This window comes from Nerophis ophidion, linkage group LG14, assembly GCF_033978795.1.
Source record: "Nerophis ophidion isolate RoL-2023_Sa linkage group LG14, RoL_Noph_v1.0, whole genome shotgun sequence".
NCBI classification, from domain to species: domain Eukaryota; kingdom Metazoa; phylum Chordata; class Actinopteri; order Syngnathiformes; family Syngnathidae; genus Nerophis; species Nerophis ophidion.
In genome coordinates, this window is record NC_084624.1 from 39,028,790 (window position 1) to 39,051,066 (window position 22,277).

General features: G+C 39.9%; 1 protein-coding gene across 2 annotated transcripts in view; it reads left to right on the top strand.

The window, feature by feature from the left end:
* Nucleotides 1-22,277, top strand: part of myo10 (myosin X) — a 165,075-nt gene that overhangs the window by 109,148 nt on the left and 33,650 nt on the right. For both annotated transcript variants that reach the window (XM_061920715.1, XM_061920716.1), the window contains exons 7-21: nucleotides 125-138; nucleotides 237-321; nucleotides 3,243-3,346; nucleotides 3,433-3,562; nucleotides 3,695-3,813; nucleotides 3,890-4,036; nucleotides 4,142-4,242; nucleotides 4,316-4,382; nucleotides 4,479-4,571; nucleotides 4,643-4,711; nucleotides 4,878-4,960; nucleotides 8,892-9,000; nucleotides 9,351-9,431; nucleotides 21,930-22,054; nucleotides 22,143-22,257. In XM_061920715.1, coding sequence (XP_061776699.1) covers nucleotides 125-138; nucleotides 237-321; nucleotides 3,243-3,346; nucleotides 3,433-3,562; nucleotides 3,695-3,813; nucleotides 3,890-4,036; nucleotides 4,142-4,242; nucleotides 4,316-4,382; nucleotides 4,479-4,571; nucleotides 4,643-4,711; nucleotides 4,878-4,960; nucleotides 8,892-9,000; nucleotides 9,351-9,431; nucleotides 21,930-22,054; nucleotides 22,143-22,257 — 1,442 coding nt within the window. The remainder of the gene's footprint in view (nucleotides 1-124; nucleotides 139-236; nucleotides 322-3,242; nucleotides 3,347-3,432; nucleotides 3,563-3,694; nucleotides 3,814-3,889; nucleotides 4,037-4,141; nucleotides 4,243-4,315; nucleotides 4,383-4,478; nucleotides 4,572-4,642; nucleotides 4,712-4,877; nucleotides 4,961-8,891; nucleotides 9,001-9,350; nucleotides 9,432-21,929; nucleotides 22,055-22,142; nucleotides 22,258-22,277) is intronic.

Below are 22,277 nucleotides of genomic sequence, written 5' to 3' on the forward strand. Positions count from 1 at the left end.
CTGATAAAGAAATCAGGAAGTGTACTGCAAACTGAAATCTGATTTGAAATGTAATTAATGACCACTGAATTAAAAAAATATAATGACATTTATGAACCTTGACTAACACTTTTTCTGACCTCAGACCTCTTAGAAAAGGTGAGAATTATTCCCTCTGCAGACTGAAAAAATCTAATTCGCTGCTTGCAACTTTATCTTAAAGTGAAAACAATATTTTTTTTATCTCGTCCCCGCAGAACCGAATTGTCCGTCAGAACCAGGGCGAGAGGAACTATCATATCTTCTACGCTCTCCTCGCAGGAACCAGCGAACAGCAGAGAGGTAATGCCCTCTCATGCAAACCTGATCCAGAACATTTCCCGTTTCACCAAATCTGCTCCACAAAAATGTGGTCACCATGAACATACAATCAATTAAGACTTCAGCGATGTTATATATTTTACTTATTTGTGTTACTCCTTATCTCAACTATACTCTAAGGTAATTTTCTTTATAAAATAATTTTAGTTAAAAATCACACTTAAGTGATGTCCCTGGGATTTCACTCAGTCTTGTCACACTAACACAATAGTATTTCACTGAGAAAAGTCGCATCATTCCTGTCCTCTACAGACTATGGAAGAACAAAAGGAATTAAAATCATCAAGTTCACTCATTAATTATTCCATTATTAGTGGGGGTTAAAATCGCAAAAACATTTTCTAAGTAATTATTATTATTACGTTTTTGTTGAGTCACTGTGTACTTAGTGTCAACATAAATGCCATGTGCCTGGACACATGAATCTAACTGGCTCTGTGACAAAGCTCTTAACCCAAAATATTTGTAGAGTATTTTGTTATCAATATTGAAAATGAATTTTCCCGTGCCGAAGCACTTTAAAAACTCCACAAGGTTATTGTGTAACATGCTTTTGAATAAAAAAAACCTTTTAGATAGGATTATCATATCAAAAACTATACAATAAAATAGTTTAATGAAGTGATGTACAGTATTTACAGGGTATCCACAGATCCTTAAAAAGTCTTAAATTCATGTGTCTAAAATAAAGGCCTTATAAAGTATTACATTTATTAGAAATTCCTAAGATGGTCTTAAATTCAGTACTCAATGGTCTTAAATTGTCGGGCCAGTTTTTTTTATTTTTTTTCGGGGCACGTTTTTGAGTAAAAGTGCATACTTTGTAAGAGGGATTTCAAACTTGGCACCATGGGAATTAGAGCGGTCGAATCGCACATGCAGTGTGGTAAGCATAAAATCGCGGCAGAGAGCCAAAAACAAACACCGGGCATCTCTCAGTTCTGCGTGGGTCCAGCGCCAACCCAGCTAGCAACAACTGCCGCTAGCAGCACTGACCTGACCCTAATCTTCGGTGGGACAGCAACATTAAAATCCGAGGTGTTATGGATCTTGCACACTGTGGTGAAACATCAATCCTACACCTCAAATGACGGGATTGGCGATCTTTTTCGTGTGATTTTTCCTGATTCTCAGGTTGCTAATACATCTTCCTGCGGAAAGGATAAAACAGCATATATTACGAGACACGGATTAGCACCTCACATCCAAAACCTGCTCTTCGACCAAGTCAATGGGTCTCGGTATGTGTTAATGAAATGTAATTTATTTTTACCCTCACCTCGGTTATTATGTTTTTACTGGTGTTGGTGTTGGTTTGTTTGCTTTGGATGTCAAAGTTTTTGGATCTCTCAAGATTTTTGATAAGCTGTTTGGCCGAGTGGTGCTTATCAGTTTATTTATTAATAAACATACAAAAAGTAAACCTGACTGATTGTCATTGAGGTTGTGGTACAGTGGGATCCCCAACCATCGCTTGCATTTATAGATTTTTTTTTTTTTTTTCGGTCTTAAATTTCATTCAAGGTGGCATTAAAAAGGTCTTAAAAATACTTAAATTTGACTTGATGAAACCTGCAGATACCCTGATCCAACTTGAAGAGCGGACATTTACGGTATCCTTTGCCTTCCATTTTGTCCTGCGTTTAAGAAAAATATACCAAGTCAGTTACATGCACACATGGCTTATTTTTTGTCAATTATTATTTTCTTTAATTCAATGGATATCATCCACTTGTTCTCAGCACTGTCCTTTAAAGTAACTTTTTCTCCCTTAGTTGGTAAAACCAAGTTATGTCTTGCTAGCTGTTAGCAAATATTAGCGATTTTTACATTAGTCCAGGGGTCGGGAACCTTTTTGGCTGAGAGAGCCATGAAAGCCAAATATTGCAAAATGTATTTCCGTGAGAGCCATATATTTTTTAACACTGAACACAACTAAATGCGTGCATTTTTAAGTAAGACCAACATTTTTAGAGTATAATAAGTCTCTTATTATTTTTAATAGCATTGTTATTCTAAAGTTAACTAATAATAAATATAATACTTCTTACCATTAATGCGTCATCTTGGACAGGTGCGATAGAAAACGCATGGTTGGATTGAAATGCATGAGGATAGTTCATAATTTGAACATTATTTTTAACACTGTGATTACCAGCGGAATTATTCATTGCTTATCGTGTTAAGCAATGTCAGCTAAGATTTATCTAAGAGCCAGACGCAGTCATCAAAAGAGCCACATCTGGCCTTAGAGCCATAGGTTCCCTACCCCTGCATTAGTCAAATCTCACGGGATTCACAGTGGTATTGGCTATGCCAACTATTGGTGGGAAAGTATCTGAAGCTCGATCTTAACCCAAATTTTTGCTTGCATCGTAAAGCAAAAATAATAATCGGGACGGTTCGTACCTTAAAAAAAAAAAAAAGGTTGGGCAATCATAAGTGAAGGTGTATGCTAATTCTCTATGTTAAAAACTCACTCCTGTTTATTTCAGTCCTGTTACTCAAATGAGAAGGAAGCTTGTTAAAAATGCTTGTGATGGACAATACACACTTTCATAAGATTTCATTTTGATTTGAAAAAAGTAGAAAATTACAAGCAAATGGCACCAACTTGGTGGAATGGGCCAAATACAAATATGTAAACTAACAGTATACAGCAGTAAAAGACTGTCTTTGTGTGTGTGTGTGTGTGTGTGTGTGTGTGTGTGTGTGTGTGTGTGTGTGTGTGTGTGTGTGTGTGTGTGTGTGTGTGTGTGTGTGTGTGTGTGTGTGTGTGTGTGTGTGTGTGTGTGTGTGTGTGTGTGTGTGTGTGTGTGTGCGTGCGTGCGTGCGTGCGTGCGTGCGTGCGTGTGTGTGCGCACGTATGTGCGGTGTTGCAGAGGCCTTGGGTCTGAACCAACCTGACGGTTACCACTACTTGACCCAGTCCAGCTGCCCCGCTGACAAGACAATCAATGACAAAGGCACTTTTCAAGATGTTCTGGTAAACTAACATGCTAATGTTAAACATGCATTGAAAACACAGTCTTGACTCCTACTTACAATGGCACATGATTGCGTGTATCCCAGAATGCCATGAGAACCATGCAGTTCACAGAAGAGAACATTGGCGAGATCCTTCGCCTTTTGGCGGGAATTCTCCACGCCGGGAACATCGAGTTCATGACGGCAGGAGGGGCACAGCTCACGTCCAAGTCTGGTTAGTTTTCGACGCACTTTTACCAGCTGCTCGTTAACTCCACCCATGTACTTAACAAAGTGTCCAGATAGTTTACAAAGTGGCGTAAACTATTCCAACTAGTGGTTTGATCCGAGTGGTTTTCCTTCACAGCTCTCAGTCGGACATCGGAGCTCCTGGGGCTGAACTCAGATCAGCTGGCTGAAGTTCTCACCCACAGGTCTATGATCCTCAGGGGGGAGGAGATCTCCACTCCTCTGACTGTAGAGCAGGTCAGTTTACAAGTGAACATTTTTACACGGACAGGCTAGTCTGAAAGCACAAACGGATTGAAGTGTCTTCATCCAGGCTGTGGACTCCAGAGACTCCATGGCCATGGCACTTTATTCCCAATGTTTCAACTGGATCATCCGCAAGCTCAACAGTCGCATTCGAGGCAAAGACGACTTCAAGTCCATCAGCATCCTCGACATCTTTGGCTTTGAGAACTTTGAGGTGGGTCAGAAGAACCACCAGAAGTGCAGCACAGCAGATAATCTATCATTTATCCAAGTAAGCAACAGTTAACTCTAACGATGTTCTTTCATGTTTGAGGTGCAGGTGAACCACTTTGAACAGTTCAACATCAACTATGCAAATGAGAAGCTTCAGGAATATTTCAACAAGCACATTTTTTCCCTGGAGCAACTGGAGTACAACAAGTAAGTGCTGGTCACACCTGCTTTACCTCGTTAGGAGAAAGTTAACTCTTCGATTGTTTGTGGCTGCCTGCAGGGAAGGTCTAGTCTGGTCCAACATTGACTGGATGGACAATGGAGAGTGCTTGGACTTAATAGAGAAGGTATGTGCTTGTCTTCCTGCAAACAAGACAGCAGGAAAAGCACGAACGTGGACGAACAGCCGAGCGCATGTAAACCCCACGCATGTGTTTCCATAGAAACTTGGCCTCCTGGCGTTGATGAATGAGGAGAGTCACTTCCCTAAAGCCACAGACGACACGCTGCTGGAGAAACTGCACAGCCAGCACTCGGTAGCGACACCTTTCTTTGGATCACGTCGTCATGCCGACGTCACATCTAAACGGCTTGCTTTGTCTTGCAGAAAAATCCTTTCTACGTGAAACCTCGTGTTGCTGTTCACTGCTTTGGAGTCAAGCACTACGCGGGAGAGGTGACACGCTCATGTTTAACCAAACAATTACTCCATAGTAATCGTCCCTTTACTGTCAAACGTCTTTGTTCTATACGTGTTATTTTTCAGCACAGGCTTCTTTACTTAAGTCGCAGTTAAAGGTTAACAGGTAAAAACTCTGCTGCCCTCTTGTGGTGATGTTCAGGTGGTGTACGACGTGAGGGGGACACTGGAGAAGAACAGGGACACTTTCAGGGACGACGTCCTCAACCTGCTACGGGAGAGCAGGTGAGAATCCCTGTAAAGTTTGCAAATCCCAAAGTATAAACAAAGAAAAAATTTAGTATAATCCAGGTCTGGCCCGATCCGATATCAGATATCGGTCCGATATCAGCAAGAAATCGGATATCAACAGTCAGTTAACATCTAAATGTCCTCCAATAATCACACAAGGTTGGTGTTTTCTTGTAATTTTAGTAAAGCCATTTACAAAAGATAAACATAGTAGGTTACAGGCTACTAGTAGCTCGCAGCTACACAACAACTCAGCACAATATAGCAAACAAGCTAGACATATGAAATAAGTGTGCTTAATTGAACAGTATTGCAATCTAAAACACCACGGGTCAATAAATATATTGAGTGCTAAACAAGAAATACAAAGTACGAAATGATTGCTTACTGTACAAAGTCTGCTCTCACTGTGATGACGACTGCTAGGATGTCCCTATCTTCGCATTTTGATGAAGAATTCATCAAAATGGGAAGGGTCAAAAGGAATAGTTGTTGCTTGCAGGGACCATCTTTTGTTGTCCTGTCAGTCTCCATCCCTGGGGATAAAATGGAAAGTCACAGATGGACAATTTTTACATTCATGGCTAAATCCTCCTATTATCCTGATGACAGGAAATATTTTAATCTAGAATAACTTTGTCATGCCGAGACGTGATGTAGCATTAGCAGCAGCAGCTGCAGGACGCTGAACGGCTCAATGCTGCATCATAAGCTAGTACCTCCTCTGTTATCAATGAACCGCTAAAAAGTAGTTTGTCTGCTTTAGTGCTTGTAATAACAATATTGCTAATATTTGGTCAATATTTAGGTCACCATATGGAAATAATAGAGTTTTGTTGGCGGGTTTTGGTTGGTTATTTAGAGGACTTTAGCAGAAGAATAAAGAGCCCCCATTGACTCAATTGTGAGCAGACTTTTTATTTATTTATGTATTTACGACTTAGAATGCATAGGGATTATGAATGATGGACAGCACATCTTTCTAATTTTTTGATATTTCCAGTATGACTAGTCTGCTGATATGCTCAGAGTGCAGAAGTGTTCCCATCATGACGTCATCCCACCTCGAATCTACGTAAAATGCCGCAGAAATTCAGAGATGGCATTTTTGTGATGTTTAGACGGTATTTTCACATACTTTGCGGATTGTAAATACAATTGAATATGGTTTAATACAGTGGTTCTCAAATGGGGGTACTTGAAGGTATGCCTAGGGGTACGTGAGATTTTTTTGTAATATTTTAAAACTAGCAACAATTCAAAAATCCTTTATAAATATATTTATTGAATAATACTTCAACAATATATGAATATAAGTTCATAAACTGTGAAAAGAAATTCAACAATGCAATATTCAGTGTTTACGGCTAGGTTTTTTTGTGGACATGTTCCACAAAAATTGATGTTCAAGGATTTTTTTTTTTTTGTTAAGAAATGTTTAGAATTAAGTTCATGAATCCAGATGGATATTACAATCCCCAAAGAGGGCACTTGATGATTACTTCTATGTGTAGAAATCTTTATTTATAATTGAATCACTTGTTTATTTTTCAACAAGCTTTAGGTTATTTTTATATCTTTTTTTCCAAATAGTTCAATAAAGACCACTACAAATGAGCAATATTTTGCACTGTTATACAATTTAATAAATCAGAAACTGATGACGTAGTGCTGTATTTTACTTCTTCATCCGTTTTTTCAACCAAAAATGCTTTGCTCTGATTAGGGGGTACTTCAATTAAAAAAATATTCACAGGGGGTACATCACTGAAAAAAGGTTGACAAGCACTGGTTTAATAGTTACAATGAAACAAAATTAAGCATATAAAGTCAACTTGTTTTTCCTTTGTACTGGTATTATAATAATAAATAGGTTAATGTTTCAAATACCTATTATTGTTCTCTGTTTAAATAATTCAGATCAAGCCTTTTCTAGACTTAGACTTAGACTTCCTTTTTATTGTCATTCAAATTTGAACCTTACAGTACAAATAAGAATGTCATTTTGTTGCATTAGCTCTTTGTAGTGCAGGATAATAATAAAAAAGCAATAAGGTGCAGATATAATAAATAGATTACTGTACAGATAAATACATTGCACTTTTTCACATGTGTCCATCTTTATGGATGTACGTTATATTGTCGTTTTTATTCCAGCGAGTTAATCCATTTTGGGGGGAGTTGAGGGGATAATTTAATTATGATGCGTTCAAGAGTCTTACGGCCTGAGTGAAGAAGCTGTTACAGAACCTGGAGGTTCTGCTACGGAGGCTGCAGAACCTCTTCCTAGAGTCCAGCAGTGAAAACAGTCCTTGGTGGGGGTGGGAGGAGTCTTTGCAGATTTTCTGAGCCCTGGTCAGGCAGCGGCTTTTTGCGATATCCTGGATAGGAGGAAGAGGAGACCTGATAATCTTTTCCGCCGTCCTCACCACTCTCTGGAGAGACTTCCAGTCTGAGGCATTACAGTCCCCTGTCCAGACAGAGATGCTGTTGGTCAGTAGGCTCTCTATAGTGCCTCTGTAGAATGTGGTGAGAATGGGGGGAGGGAGCTGTGCTCTTTTCATCCGACGCAAAAAGTGCATGCGCTGCTGGGCTCTTTTTACAATAGGGACCAGGTTATATTGTCAGTGATCTGCACCCCCAGGAACTTGGTCTAACATACAACACTACAAAATAATACAGGTATGCATGATTCCATCTGATATGGCAGCGGCAACAATATTGGTGTTGTATCGAATGTGATAAAGTTGTATCAAGACACTCTATTATGAACATAGATATCGTTTTGTAATGTTACACAATCACAGCCTAACATTAATACATATGAAGTCACTTGAAAAATGGAAGAACTCATTAAGTTCCTAAGTCAATCAATCAATCAATGTTTATTTATATAGCCCCAAATCACAAATGTCTCAAAGGACTGCACAAATCATTACGACTACAACATCCTCGGAAGAACCCACAAAAGGGCAAGGAAAACTCACACCCAGTGGGCAGGGAGAATTCACATCCAGTGGGACGCCAGTGACAATGCTGACTATGAGAAACCTTGGAGAGGACCTCAGATGTGGGCAACCCCCCCCCTCTAGGGGACCGAAAGCAATGGATGTCGAGCGGGTCTAACATGATACTGTGAAAGTTCAATCCATAGTGGCTCCAAGACAGCAGTGAGAGTCCCATCCACAGGAAACCATCTCAAGCGGATCAGCAGCGTAGAGTGACTTATAGGAATAATTTAGCTGTTGTTTTGTCATGCGACTAACCCAGGATATGATCCTAAATGGCGTAGGATCAGTTAAGCGTCATATTTTCCAAAATATTAATATTTTTTTTACCATTTAAGCTAATTTAAAATCCATGAAACAATTGTAACGAATTTAATAGGGTGTCAAAAAAATCATTCGGTTTGGCCCTAATATTGCTATGAAAGCCACTCATTAATTAATGTTTCCAATGATTTTACATCAAAATAGGTTCTTTCTTTATATCAAAGTACATTTGTTCTGGACTAAAAAGTGTTAGGAAGAATTAATTTAATAGGAACAAAGTAGCATATTTGTGTGTAAACGTTTGTCTATCTGTGTTGGCCCTGGGATGAGGTGGTCACTTGACCAGGGTGTTTGTTCCCTGCTTTTCACCCGTGTGCAGTTTGGATAGGCATCTGCCCCCCTGTGACCAGGGACAAGTGGTAGAAAATAGATGGATAATGTATATGTATTGCATAGTAGTATTTTAGTCTTCCACTGTATGTGTTGCACATGTTGTATCCATCCACCATTATTTAAGCACCAACGGCTTTGAGTTCTTGTGTGCCAACAAAGTGAACTTCAGTGTGTATTAAGATAGATAGATAAATAGTACTTTATTGATACCTCCAGGAGAGTTAGTAATTTACAGTCATGTTTCTAATGTCTTCCTCCAGGTTGGACTTTGTCTACGACCTTTTTGAGCACGTGCTGAGTCGCAACAAGCAGGACACTCTGAAGAGCAGCTGCAAGCACAGACGACCCACCGTTAGCTCCCACTTCAAAGTGGGTCAAAAACGCAGCATGCAACATAAGGCTGTGCATTCATTTTACACTAAGGGCCATATACGAAAAATTTAGGGGGGGATTGATATTCTTTAGATTTGAATTTATTTAGTAGTCTAAAGGATGAAAAAATGTTTAGCTATTAAACACATGTAAATGAAAAATCAACCTATATTTCAGCTTTGTGGTATATGTAACATGCTTTACTATTAGTCTTTACTATATTAGTATCATCATTATTATTATTTTTATGATTAAATCATTTAACATACTCGAAAAGCTGACCAAAATGTTTAAAATGTGCAACTCTCCTTTAAAAGCGTTGAACTAACACAAGTGTTGCGTTGCAGGACTCATTGCACGCCCTGATGGCCACACTCAGCACCTCCAATCCTTTCTTCATCCGATGCATCAAACCTAACACACACAAGGTGAGTCGGGTTGGGGTCCAATCAGGAACTAAGTACATACACATTGCACATATTATACTTACTGAAGCAAGTACACTGCAAATTATTCGCCACTTGCTTAGACCTTTAAAAAAATCTAGAAATTTCCCTAGATTTAAGAGCTCTTTACTAAATTTTAGTCAATGACTTTACATCATAATCTTCATTTGAGCATGAACAATTATATTTTGTCTACTCTAGTTCAAAAATGTAAAAATGAGAAAATAACTATTCGAATAAGATATTTAGGTTTTACCTGCGTATAAAATTATGTTTAAAGATTCTGCAACATCCTAAAGATGCCTTTTTTAATCTTAAAAATCCTGTTAATTTGTAAATATACAAATATTAATTTAGTATGTCTTGGCAAGTAAAATTAACTATAGCTGCATGGATGTATCATTTTTCTACTTTTTAGTATTATTTTCCTAAAAAGTAGTACTTGGGGCGGTATAGCTCGGTTGGTAGAGCGGTTGTGCCAGCAACTTGAGGGTTGCAGGTTCGATCCCTGCTTGCACCATCCTAGTCACTGCCGTTGTGTCCTTGGGCAAGACACTTTACCCACCTGCTCCCAGTGCCACCCACACTGGTTTTAAAATGTAACTTAGATATTGGGTTTCACAATGTAAAGCGCTTCGAGTCACTTGAGAAAAGCGCTATATAAATATAATTCACTTCACTATATAAATATAATTCACTACTTTTATTTGTTGTCAGCTCTTTTGCATTGTATTTACGCAATATGTTTTTAAACCGTGTATTAATTACATGAATGCCAAATAATATCATCCTTGATGAGATCACGGATGATAGTTTGTTGCCCGGGTGACGCCTCCGCTAATTGTATTAAAACCTTAACTCAATACTGTATAGAACTTCCAGTTCTGAGCAGGTAGGTGTCAGTGAGCAGGATACAGTGTTTAAGATAATGTGTTTTTGTGCACTTTAATTACTCAATGTCAACATTTGCAGTAAGTTAACAAGATGACATTAGGCAAGTGTTAGCATTAACATTGTTTCATATTATTACCATGAGTCCTATTGATTGTTGTATGATGTCACAATTCCTTGTTTACACTGCATACCAAATCCAATTTTTTTGCCCTCAAGTGACACAGTTCGGATTTTTTGCTACTGTAAACACTCCAAAGTGCTTAAAATCTGGTCTTTTCACATCAGATTTGGTCCACATAAGGTGATAGTCCGAATCCAATTGGAATCTGATCTTTTCAAAAGTGACTATAGTCTAAAGGGGAATGCGACCTGAATGGGACCTCCATTGTGACTGTTGCCTCATCTTTGTTCGAGCTACTGTATGTCATTTGTGTGCGCAGGAAAAGACAAAAAACACACATCACGACATTCGATTTCGATGCATCACTAGTAAATTGTGCACAATTTGTTGAAGGACTTGAAATGACTTGTACGCTGTGGCATATTGACTTATTTGTATACGTACATCGGGTAAGTTGTTGACGTAAGTGAGTTGAAAAATAAAGCTAATGTAGATTCACGCGAAGATAGATAGCCGTCTCCTCTATTTAACAGCCATAAAAAGATAAGAACCCTCCCAATTATATTACACATACCGTCGTAGTGAAAAGCTTACATACACCCGTACAAAACATAATGTCATGGCTGTCTTGAGTTTCCAATCATTTCTACAACTCTTATTTTTTTGGGAGTGATTGGAGCACATACTTGTTGGTCACAAAAAACATTCATGAAGTTTGGTTCCCTTATGAATTTATTATGGGTCTGCTGAAAATGTGAGCAAATCTCTCTGGGTCAAAAGTATACATACAGCAATGTTAATATTTGGTTACATGTCCCTTGGCAAGTTTCACTGCAATAAGGTGCTTTTGGTAGCCATCCACAAGCTTCTGGTTGAATTGTTGACCACTCTTCTTGACGAAATTGGTGCAGTTCAGCTAATTTCTGACATGGACTTGTTTCTTCAGCATTGTCCACACGTTTAAGTCAGGATTTTGGGAAGGCTATTCTATAAAACCTTAATTTTAGCCTGATATAGCCATTCCTTTACCACTTTTGACGTGTGTTTGTGGTCATTGTCCTGTTGGAACACCCAACTGCGCCCAAGACCCAACCTCTAAGCTGATGATTTTAAGTTGTCTTGAAGAATTTGGAGGTAATTCTTCTTTTTCATTGTCCCATTTACTCTCTGTATACAGCCCAATTTTTGTTTAATCTGACATCACATGGACAAAGATAAGACGTTCTGGAGGAAAGTTCTGTGGTCAGATGAAACAAAATTGAGCTGTTTGGCCACAATACCCAGCAATATGTTTGGAGGAGAAAAGGTGAGGCTTCTAATCCGAGAAACACCACACCTACCGTCAAGCATGGTGGTGGTAGTATTATGCTCTGGGCCTGTTTTGCTGCCAATGGAACTGGGTGCTTTACAGAGAGTAAATGGTACATTGAAAAAGGAGGATAATAAATTCATAAAAGAACCAAACTTCATGAATGTTTTTGTGACCAACAAGTATGTGCTCCAATCTATCTATCACAAAAAAATAAGAGTTGTAGAACTTATTGGAAACTCAAGACAGCCATCGAGGAGGGGCCACATTGGGGACTTTGCATGTTTACACTGGTGTCAAATAAATATCACATTTTACTTGCAGTATAAACAGTCGGCTGGAAAAAATCTGATTTTGAAAAAATCTAATTCGAGCCACTTTGGCCTGCAGTGTAAACACCGCAGTTTCACAAATGCTTTATGGACTTTGTGAAAGATCAATAATTATTGACTGTGCACCATCTGATGTGGACAATGACACATAAATAAACACTCTTACCATTGATTTTGCCTTTGTTAGCTAAATCTTGTGAAACTAAAAAGGAAAAAACAACATCCTCCAACTGTCTTGTTGTTATAGAACAAAGGAACTAGAAGTGATTTTTTAGTCTAGGTATTTTAATGAACTATTCTTTGTTGCCATCGTAAGACTTATCAAATCTAATAAGCCTTTAAGTCTCAGAATGAATGAAAGTCTTAGGATGAATGAAAGAATGACTAGAATTAATTCACTGACTTGTCCTAAGACTGGCGTTTGAACGTAAACAGCCTCTCTTGTGCATGCGCACACACACACACACACACACACACACACATATATCCCTCTGCCAGGCCCTACAAGTGTCTTGCACAAATTAGCCTCAGCAGGAGACTTATCGCCATGGTAACCATGTCCCTCCCTTCTCCACAGTGGGAGTGTTTGAGACCCTTTGTTAGGTCACAGAGAGCGAGAGAGTGTGTGTGTGTCAGTTTGACTCTTATGAGACAGAGTGTGTCTTCTTGAAGTTTTGCATCTTTTTGTCCGTGACTGTGCTGTTGCAGGATTTGAAGCAAAGATGCACGGTGAGACCTGATGCATTTTGTGTGCCCGCGTGTGTGTTTCTGAATGTGTGTGTACAGTGGAAGAATGTGTTTTATCAGCTTGGACGCGCACGTGAAGCTCGCTTCTCAATGCAATCAGTCAGTGTGTTTTTTGTGGATTCCTGTTAGCATACTATTGCTTAAATACATCATGTATGTACTAGAATGTGTATAATAACATGGCTCTTTTGCAGTGACACATGATGTATGTACGAGTATGTATATAATATGGAACTATTTCAGGAATACATCAGGTATGTACTAGTACATGTATAACATATAACCATTGCAATAATACATCATGTATGTACCGGTATGTGTATAACATATAACCATTGCAATAATACATCATGTATGTACCGGTATGTGTATAACATATAACCATTGCAGATAGGTTGATTGGCAACAGTAAATTGGCCCTAGTGTGTGAATGTGAGTGTGAATGTTGTCTGTCTATCTGTGTTGGCCCTGTGATGAAGTAGCGACTTGTCCAGGGTGTACGCCGCCTTCCGCCCGATTGTAGCTGAGATAGGCGCCAGCGCCCCCCGCGACCCCAAAAGGGAATAAGCGGTAGAAAATTGATGGATGGGCATTGCAGTAATACATCGTGTATAGACTAGTATGTGTACAGCATGGAATTGTTGCTGTTATACAAAGGCTGGCCTTGAAGTGCGGCGACATGAAGATGAAGTGTAGTCAGTAAGGTGATAACAAAAGTTTAAGTTATTTCTTCATCTTCCTGATGAACTGTTGTGATGTTTGTGTGGCATTTTCCGGTGGATCCAAACACTTTGTCCTGTTGACGTGCTGATCACATGGCAGAAGCATTGAGGGCCTTTTCAAGCTAATGAACCTGATCTCAGTTTGAGTGCTCGTTTACACTACAAATCTACTTTGAGGCCTGGAAATAGTTTAGGAAGCGACACATTATTGTTTGTGATGTCTGTGCAGGGTCAGTGTTTCTACCGGGTTCACAGTGTGACATGCATGTGCGCAGTGTAGCCTACTCTAACGCAATTGCTCCTCGACACTGGGGAAAAAAGGGCGCACATATGCACACAGCGCTTGTCTCTCTGTGTGTGTGTGTGTGTGTGTGTGTGTGTGTGTGTGTGTGTGTGTGTGTGTGTGTGTGTGTGTGTCACTACTGTATTGCAACAGCTGCTCCACAGCTACGACTTTCATAATAGAAATATTATAAAATGATAAGTCCAAATAAACACATCTCATTGAATGAATGTGATCGCTCCTCCACGTGCTATATGGAGAACACATGATAAATTGTCAACGGGACCATGGTGAGACAGAAAGATATGACACACTGTCATGAGAAAATGCGTAGTTTTGTTTAATTAAACAAAACGTTGCCCTGTGTATGAAATAATCCCATTGTCATTCGGGCTGCCGCGATCATAAATCGTTTGATTCCATTAGGAAAAAATAATTCAATGTTATATTCTATTGCTTTGATTAAGAAACTATAATAAAAATGAGTGTACCTCCGGGTAAAAAAAGTGTGTAAACTCTAGATGGCACAGAGTGCACCGAACTTTAAATATGCAAACATAGCTTCTGCACAGGTGCTGCAATCGAGCGCACATGGGAGTTGGTGTGTTTGGGTGCCTTTTGTGGCAATAAGCAGTTTAAATAAAAATTACAATTATCATTGCACACATGTTAAAAGTGCAATGTCGGTGGTGTGCATTTATTAGAAAAAAGAATAAAGGTTATGGCAAGCAGAACAATCTTTGTTTGTTTAAATTATTTTCCCTAAAATATGCATTGAGGATATAAAGTGTGTTTGATCCAGTTACTAGATTAATCAAGCCAACCGTTAGATCACTCCTTTAACAAATAACCAAAGGCTGCATTCCGAGTTGTCATCTTGCGTTGTATAGAAAACTTAATACTTTTGGCAGGGTGGTGTAGTTGAGGCTCCACCACGCTGATGAAATAGCGGGAAAAACACTAAGCTTGTTTCTTTAGAAAGTGACATCAGCAACTGGTGGCCTGACATGCACATTACAGATGTGTCACTCATTTTTGCAGTTCTGTAAAGGAGGGTCACCTTGACAACATTGTCGCATCTGCATAAATCAAGTCAAAAAACTGCACATGTTCCTTAAAGGTGGCAAAGAGGCCCGACTAAAGGCTTTGTTTAAATCTCTGCAAGCTCATTCCGGTCGACTATAAATAAAACTTTTTGTTATATACTCATTAGTCCTCAAATAAACTTTTACATCAGTTCTGTTGGAGAGGACAATCCCAATCATTTTCAGTTCAATAAACTGGTGTCTCTTTTACTTTTGAAGCATTATTGCGATTGAAACTTGGAATATTTCGGACATTCCACCAACATTGTACCAAAACAACTAACTCTCCATAGCAAACATCACTACAACTGCCCTCTGGTGTCCGTAGTGTTTATGACAAAAGAGGTACCTTGTGACTTTTGCTATGGTTTCAAACACAATATTGTGTACTCTGTGTTCTTAGTTCCTATGAGTGACAATGTTGACAGTGTAGTCCTGTCCTATATTGTGTCGATATACACTTACTGAAAGTACAAAACTATATTTACCCTCAAAAGTCACAATTTTAAGTGCTGCCACATCCAGTCACTAACAGTGTAATGCATTTTAACATACTTCTTAGTGTAAACACACCTATGTACTAACAATAATAAGTGTAAGTACACATGTACAACAATTGATACACAAACAACAGTTTTTTGGGATTTTTTTCTTGCCTCTAACCTGACCTCATTGATGTCGTCATAAATTAGTTGGCTTGTCTTATTTTTTTTTTTACTTACCAAAGCCCACAGGAGTGGACTTTCTTGCCCCCTTTTGTCCTCTTCAATGGCTTTAGAGCTCAGTCTTTTAGCAGAGAAGTAGAATAGCTATCTTCAACCCCTCCCCCAGACCATGACAAAGACTAAGACATTTGTGGACATTTTTGTCCCCCATGAGATGTATGTGGTCATAGTTGTCCGCCGTAAGGTCTGAGATGTTCGTGGGAATTGTTGTCCTCCATGAAGACTGAGATTATTGTGGGCATTGTTGTCCCTCATGAGATGTTGTGGACCTTGTTGTTCTTAAGAAAGACTGAGATGTTCGTGAACATTGTTATCCCCCATGACGACTAAAATATTTGCTGACTTTGTTGTCCTTCATGAAGACTAAGGTGTTCGTAGACATTGTTGTCTCCATGATCATTAAGATGTTTGTGGACACGTTTGTCCCCTATGAGATGTTCATTGACATTTTTGTCCACTATGAGATGTATGTGGTCATAGTTTCCTACCATGAAGTCTGAGATATTTGTGGGCATTGTTGTCCCCCATGAGATGTTGTGGACCTTGTTGTTCTTAAAAAAACTGATATGTTCGTGGAAAGGGTTGTACCCCATGACGACTGAAATGTTTGTGGACTTTGTTGTCCTTCATAAAGACTAAGGTGTTCGTAGACATTGTTTTCCCCTATTAACACTAAGATGTTTGTGGACATGTTTGTCCCCCATGAGATGTTCATTGACATTTTTGTCCACTATGAGATGTATGTGGTCATAGTTGTCCGCCATGGAGTCTGAGATATTTCTGGGCATTGTTGTCCTCCATGAGATGTTGTGGACCTTGTTGTTCTTAAGAAAGACTGAGATGTTCGTGGACATTGTTGTCCTCCATGACTATTGAAATGTGTGTGGACTTTGTTGTCCTTCCTGAAGACTAAGGTGTTCGTAGACATTGTTGTTCCCATGAACACTAAGATGTTTGTGGACATTTTTGTCCCCCATGAGATGTTCATTGACATTTTTGTCCACTCTGAGATGTATGTGGTCATAGTTGTCCGCCATGGAGTCTGAGATATTTCTGGGCATTGTTGTCCTCCATGAGATGGAGTGGACCTTGTTGTTCTTAAGAAAGACTGAGATGTTCGTGGACATTGTTGTCCCCCATGACTACTGAAATGTTTGTGGACTTTGGTGTCCTTCCTGAAGACTAAAGTGTTCGTAGACATTGTTGTTCCCATGAACACTAAGATGTTTGTGGACATTTTTGTCCCCCATGAGATGTTCATTGACATTTTTGTCCACTCTGAGATGTATGTGGTCATAGTTGTCCGCCATGGAGTCTGAGATATTTCTGGGCATTGTTGTCCTCCATGAGATGGTGTGGACCTTGTTGTTCTTAAGAAAGACTGAGATGTTCGTGGACATTGTTGTCCCCCATGACTACTGAAATGTTTGTGGACTTTGTTGTCCTTCCTGAAGACTAAGGTGTTCGTAGACATTGTTGTTCCCATGAACACTAAGATGTTTGTGGACATTTTTGTCCCCAATGAGATGTTCATTGCCATTTTTGTCTACTATGAGATGTATGTGGTCATAGTTTTCTGCCATGAAGTCTGAGATTATTGTGGGCATCGTTGTCCCCCATGAGATGTTGTGGACCTTGTTGTTCTTAAGAAAGACTGAGATGTTCGTGGACATTGTTGTCCCCCATGACGACTGAAATATTTGCTGACTTTGTTGTCCTTCATGAAGACTAAGGTGTTCGTAGACATTGTTGTCTCCATGATCATTAAGATGTTTGTGGACACGTTTGTCCCCCATGAGATGTTCATTGACATTTTTGTCCACTATGAGATGTATGTGGTCATAGTTTCCTACCATGAAGTCTGAGATATTTGTGGGCATTGTTGTCCCCCATGAGATGTTGTGGACCTTGTTGTTCTTAAAAAAACTGATATGTTCGTGGAAAGGGTTGTACCCCATGACGACTGAAATGTTTGTGTACTTTGTTGTCCTTCATAAAGACTAAGGTGTTCGTAGACATTGTTTTCCCCTATTAACACTAAGATGTTTGTGGACATGTTTGTCCCCCATGAGATGCTCATTGACATTTTTGTCCACTATGAGATGTATGTGGTCATAGTTGTCCGCCATGAAGTCTGAGATATTTCTGGGCATTGTTGTCCCCCATGAGATGTTGTGGACCTTGTTGTTCTTAAGAAAGACTGAGATGTTCGTGAACATTGTTGTCCCCCTTGACTACTGAAATGTTTGTGGACTTTGTTGTCCTTCCTGAAGACTAAGGTGTTCGTAGACATTGTTGTTCCCATGAACACTAAGATGTTTGTGGACATTTTTGTCCCCAATGAGATGTTCATTGCCATTTTTGTCTACTATGAGATGTATGTGGTCATAGTTTTCTGCCATGAAGTCTGAGATTATTGTGGGCATCGTTGTCCCCCATGAGATGTTGTGGACCTTGTTGTTCTTAAGAAAGACTGAGATGTTCGTGGACATTGTTGTCCCCCATGACGACTGAAATATTTGCTGACTTTGTTGTCCTTCATGAAGACTAAGGTGTTCGTAGACATTGTTGTCTCCATGATCATTAAGATGTTTGTGGACACGTTTGTCCCCCATGAGATGTTCATTGACATTTTTGTCCACTATGAGATGTATGTGGTCATAGTTGTCCGCCATGAAGTCTGAGATATTTCTGGGCATTGTTGTCCTCCATGAGATGGTGTGGACCTTGTTGTTCTTAAGAAAGACTGAGATGTTCGTGGACATTGTTGTCCCCCTTGACTACTGAAATGTTTGTGGACTTTGTTGTCCTTCCTGAAGACTAAGGTGTTCGTAGACATTGTTGTTCCCATGAACACTAAGATGTTTGTGGACATTTTTGTCCCCAATGAGATGTTCATTGCCATTTTTGTCTACTATGAGATGTATGTGGTCATAGTTTTCTGCCATGAAGTCTGAGATTATTGTGGGCATCGTTGTCCCCCATGAGATGTTGTGGACCTTGTTGTTCTTAAGAAAGACTGAGATGTTCGTGGACATTGTTGTCCCCCATGACGACTGAAATATTTGCTGACTTTGTTGTCCTTCATGAAGACTAAGGTGTTCGTAGACATTGTTGTCTCCATGATCATTAAGATGTTTGTGGACACGTTTGTCCCCCATGAGATGTTCATTGACATTTTTGTCCACTATGAGATGTATGTGGTCATAGTTTCCTACCATGAAGTCTGAGATATTTGTGGGCATTGTTGTCCCCCATGAGATGTTGTGGACCTTGTTGTTCTTAAAAAGACTGAGATGTTCGTGGACATTGTTGTCCCCCATGACGACTGAAATTTTTGTTGACTTAGTTGTCCTTCATGAAGACTAAGGTGTTCGTAGACATTGTTGCCCCCCATTAACACTAAGATGTTTGTGGACATTTTTGTCCCCCATGAGATGTTCATTGACATTTTTGTCCACTATGAGATGTATGTGGTCATAGTTGTCCGCCATGAAGTCTCAGATATTTCTGGGCATTGTTGTCCCCCATGAGATGGTGTGGACCTTGTTGTTCTTAAGAAAGACTGAGATGTTCGTGGACATTGTTGTCCCCCATGACTACTGAAATGTTTGTGGACTTTGTTGTCCTTCCTGAAGACTAAGGTGTTTGTAGACATTGTTGTTCCCATGAACACTAAGATGTTTGTGGACATTTTTGTCCCCCATGAGATGTTCATTGACATTTTGTCCACTATGAGATGTATGTGGTCATAGTTTTCTGCCATGAAGTCTGAGATGATGGTGGGCATCGTTGTCCCCCATGAGATGTTGTGGACCTTGTTGTTCTTAAAAAAACGGATATGTTCGTGGAAATGGTTGTCCCCCATGACGACTGAAATGTTTGTGGACTTTGTTGTCCTTCATAAAGACTAAGGTGTTCGTAGACATTGTTGCCCCCCATTAACACTAAGATGTTTGTGGACATGTTTGTCCCCCATGAGATGTTCATTGACATTTTTGTCCACTATGAGATGTATGTGGTCATAGTTGTCCGCCATGGAGTCTGAGATATTTCTGGGCATTGTTGTCCTCCATGAGATGGAGTGGACCTTGTTGTTCTTAAGAAAGACTGAGATGTTCGTGGACATTGTTGTCCCCCATGACTACTAAAATGTTTGTGGACTTTGTTGTCCTTCCTGAAGACTAAGGTGTTCGTAGACATTGTTGTTCCCATGAACACTAAGATGTTTGTGGACATTTTTGTCCCCCATGAGATGTTCATTGACATTTTTGTCTACTATGAGATGTATGTGGTCATAGTTTTCTGCCATGAAGTCTGAGATGATGGTGGGCATCGTTGTCCCCCATGAGATGTTGTGGACCTTGTTGTTCTTAAAAAGACTGATATGTTCGTGGACATTGTTGTCCCCCATGACGACTGAAATTTTTGTTGACTTAGTTGTCCTTCATGAAGACTAAGGTGTTCGTAGACATTGTTGCCCCCCATTAACACTAAGATGTTTGTGGACATTTTTGTCCCCCATGAGATGTTTGTTGACATTTTGGTCCACTATGAGGTGTATGTGGTCATTGTTGTGCCCCAAGAAGACTGAGATGTTCGTGGACATTGTTGTCCCCCATGAAGACTGAGATGTTCATGGACATTGTTGTACCCGATGAAATGTTAGTTGACTTTGTTGTCCTTCATGAAGACTGAGATGTTTGTGGACATTGTTGTCCCAACTGAGATGTTTGTGGACCTTGTTGTCCTTAATAAAGACTGAGATGCTTGTGGACATTGTTGTCTGCCATGAGATGTTTGAGGACATTGTTGTCCCCCATGAAGACTAAGATTTCTGTGGACATTTTTGTCCCCCATGAGATGTTTGTTGAAATTTTTGTCCACTATGAGGTGTATGTTGTTGTTGTTGTTGTTCCCCATGAACACTAAGATGTTAGTGGAGATTGTTGAACCCCATGAAATGTTGGTGGACTTTGTTGTCCTTCATGAAGACTGAGATGTTTGTGGACATTGTTGTCCCCTATGAGATGTTTGTGTCCTTCATGAAGACTGAAATGGCTATGGATATTGTTGTCTTCCTTGAAGACGTAGATGTTTGTAGACATTGTTGTCCCCCATGAAGTCAGGAATATTAGTGTATATTGTTGTCTCCCATGAAGACTAATATTTTTGTGGGCATCGTCCTCAATGAAGACTGAGATGTTCAGGGATATTGTGGTCTCTTATGAAGACTGAGATATTTGTTGCCATTGTTGTCCCCTCTGAGATATTTATGTACATTGTTTTCCCCATGAAGACACAGATGTTCAAGGACATTGTTCTCCCTTATGAGATGTTTGTGGACATTGTTGTCCCCCAGTAAGAGTGTAATGCTCCTGGACATTATTGTGTTTCATGAAGACTGAGATGTTTGAGGACATAGTTTTCTGCTTTCTCTCGTTAGTGTCTTCTCTTTTTGTTGACGCACTCGGTTTTCAACTTTCTGCTCAACACTTTTACTATCATTGATGATGTTCGTCCTAACGAGGAAGACGAGCTGACCGGAAGCAGCCAGAAGTGGATCAGAAGGTGGTCGCAAAGGCAAGAAGAAATCGGGATGTGGATGTCGCCTTCCTCACACCACGCGCCTTTGTTCAATTATGCAAATGATTTTATGCTAATGGGGCTGTGAGACTTAAAGGCTGACATTCAGTCACAGTGGACATCTCTGACGCGCCATCAATATGCCATCAGGGTGCTGAATAAAGAAAGGGGCTTTACGGTGGCAATGAAAGAATCCCCTGATTGAGAGACCCCGCCAACCTGACCCCCCCAAGTCCCTCTACGCCCACAGCAGACCCCGGGAAAGTGGTTATTTTTCTTCTGTACAGATAGTGCTGTGATGATGATGTCAGCAACAGTTTTGTGACACACATTAATGTTGAAGATGGTAAAAGTCAAGTAGTGAACACCATTGCCTTTATTTTTAATCTTTATAAACAATCAATATGTGTATCAAGGATAGGTTAAGCTAGACTAAAATCTTCATCATTCATCTTAGCAAGACATCTTGGATAATTGTATGCTTTTTCCCCTTTTCTATAATGACGTAATACTTCTGTAGACTTTAATTAGTATACTGTGTACACTGTAAGTGCACTAAGACAATCAGTGTGAGATGATCTGAAAGTATTCGTAGTTCAGTCCAGACTCAAAAATGGGTCTGAAAAACTAGAAGACGGTCATTCAGTAAAAGAATGTTGTCTGTTGTCTGTTCCAGATGCCTGACCAGTTCGACCAGGCGGTGGTTCTGAACCAGCTGAGGTATTCCGGCATGCTGGAGACGGTCAAGATTCGACGCAGCGGCTTTCCCATCCGAAGGCCTTTCCAAGAGTTCTGCTGCAGGTCGGTGTCATGGTATCGTCGGTACCAGCCGGCATGTTGGAGCTGAATGAGTCACCAGGTACCAACAAGACCTTTTGTGTCTCTGCAGATACAAGGTCCTGATGCGAAACACACTTGTGCCAGATGATGCCAGGGAGAGTTGCGTCCAGCTGCTGCAGCGTTACGACAGTACCGGCATCGAGTGGCAGCTTGGAAAGACCAAGGTAAGACTTAAGTTTCTGTC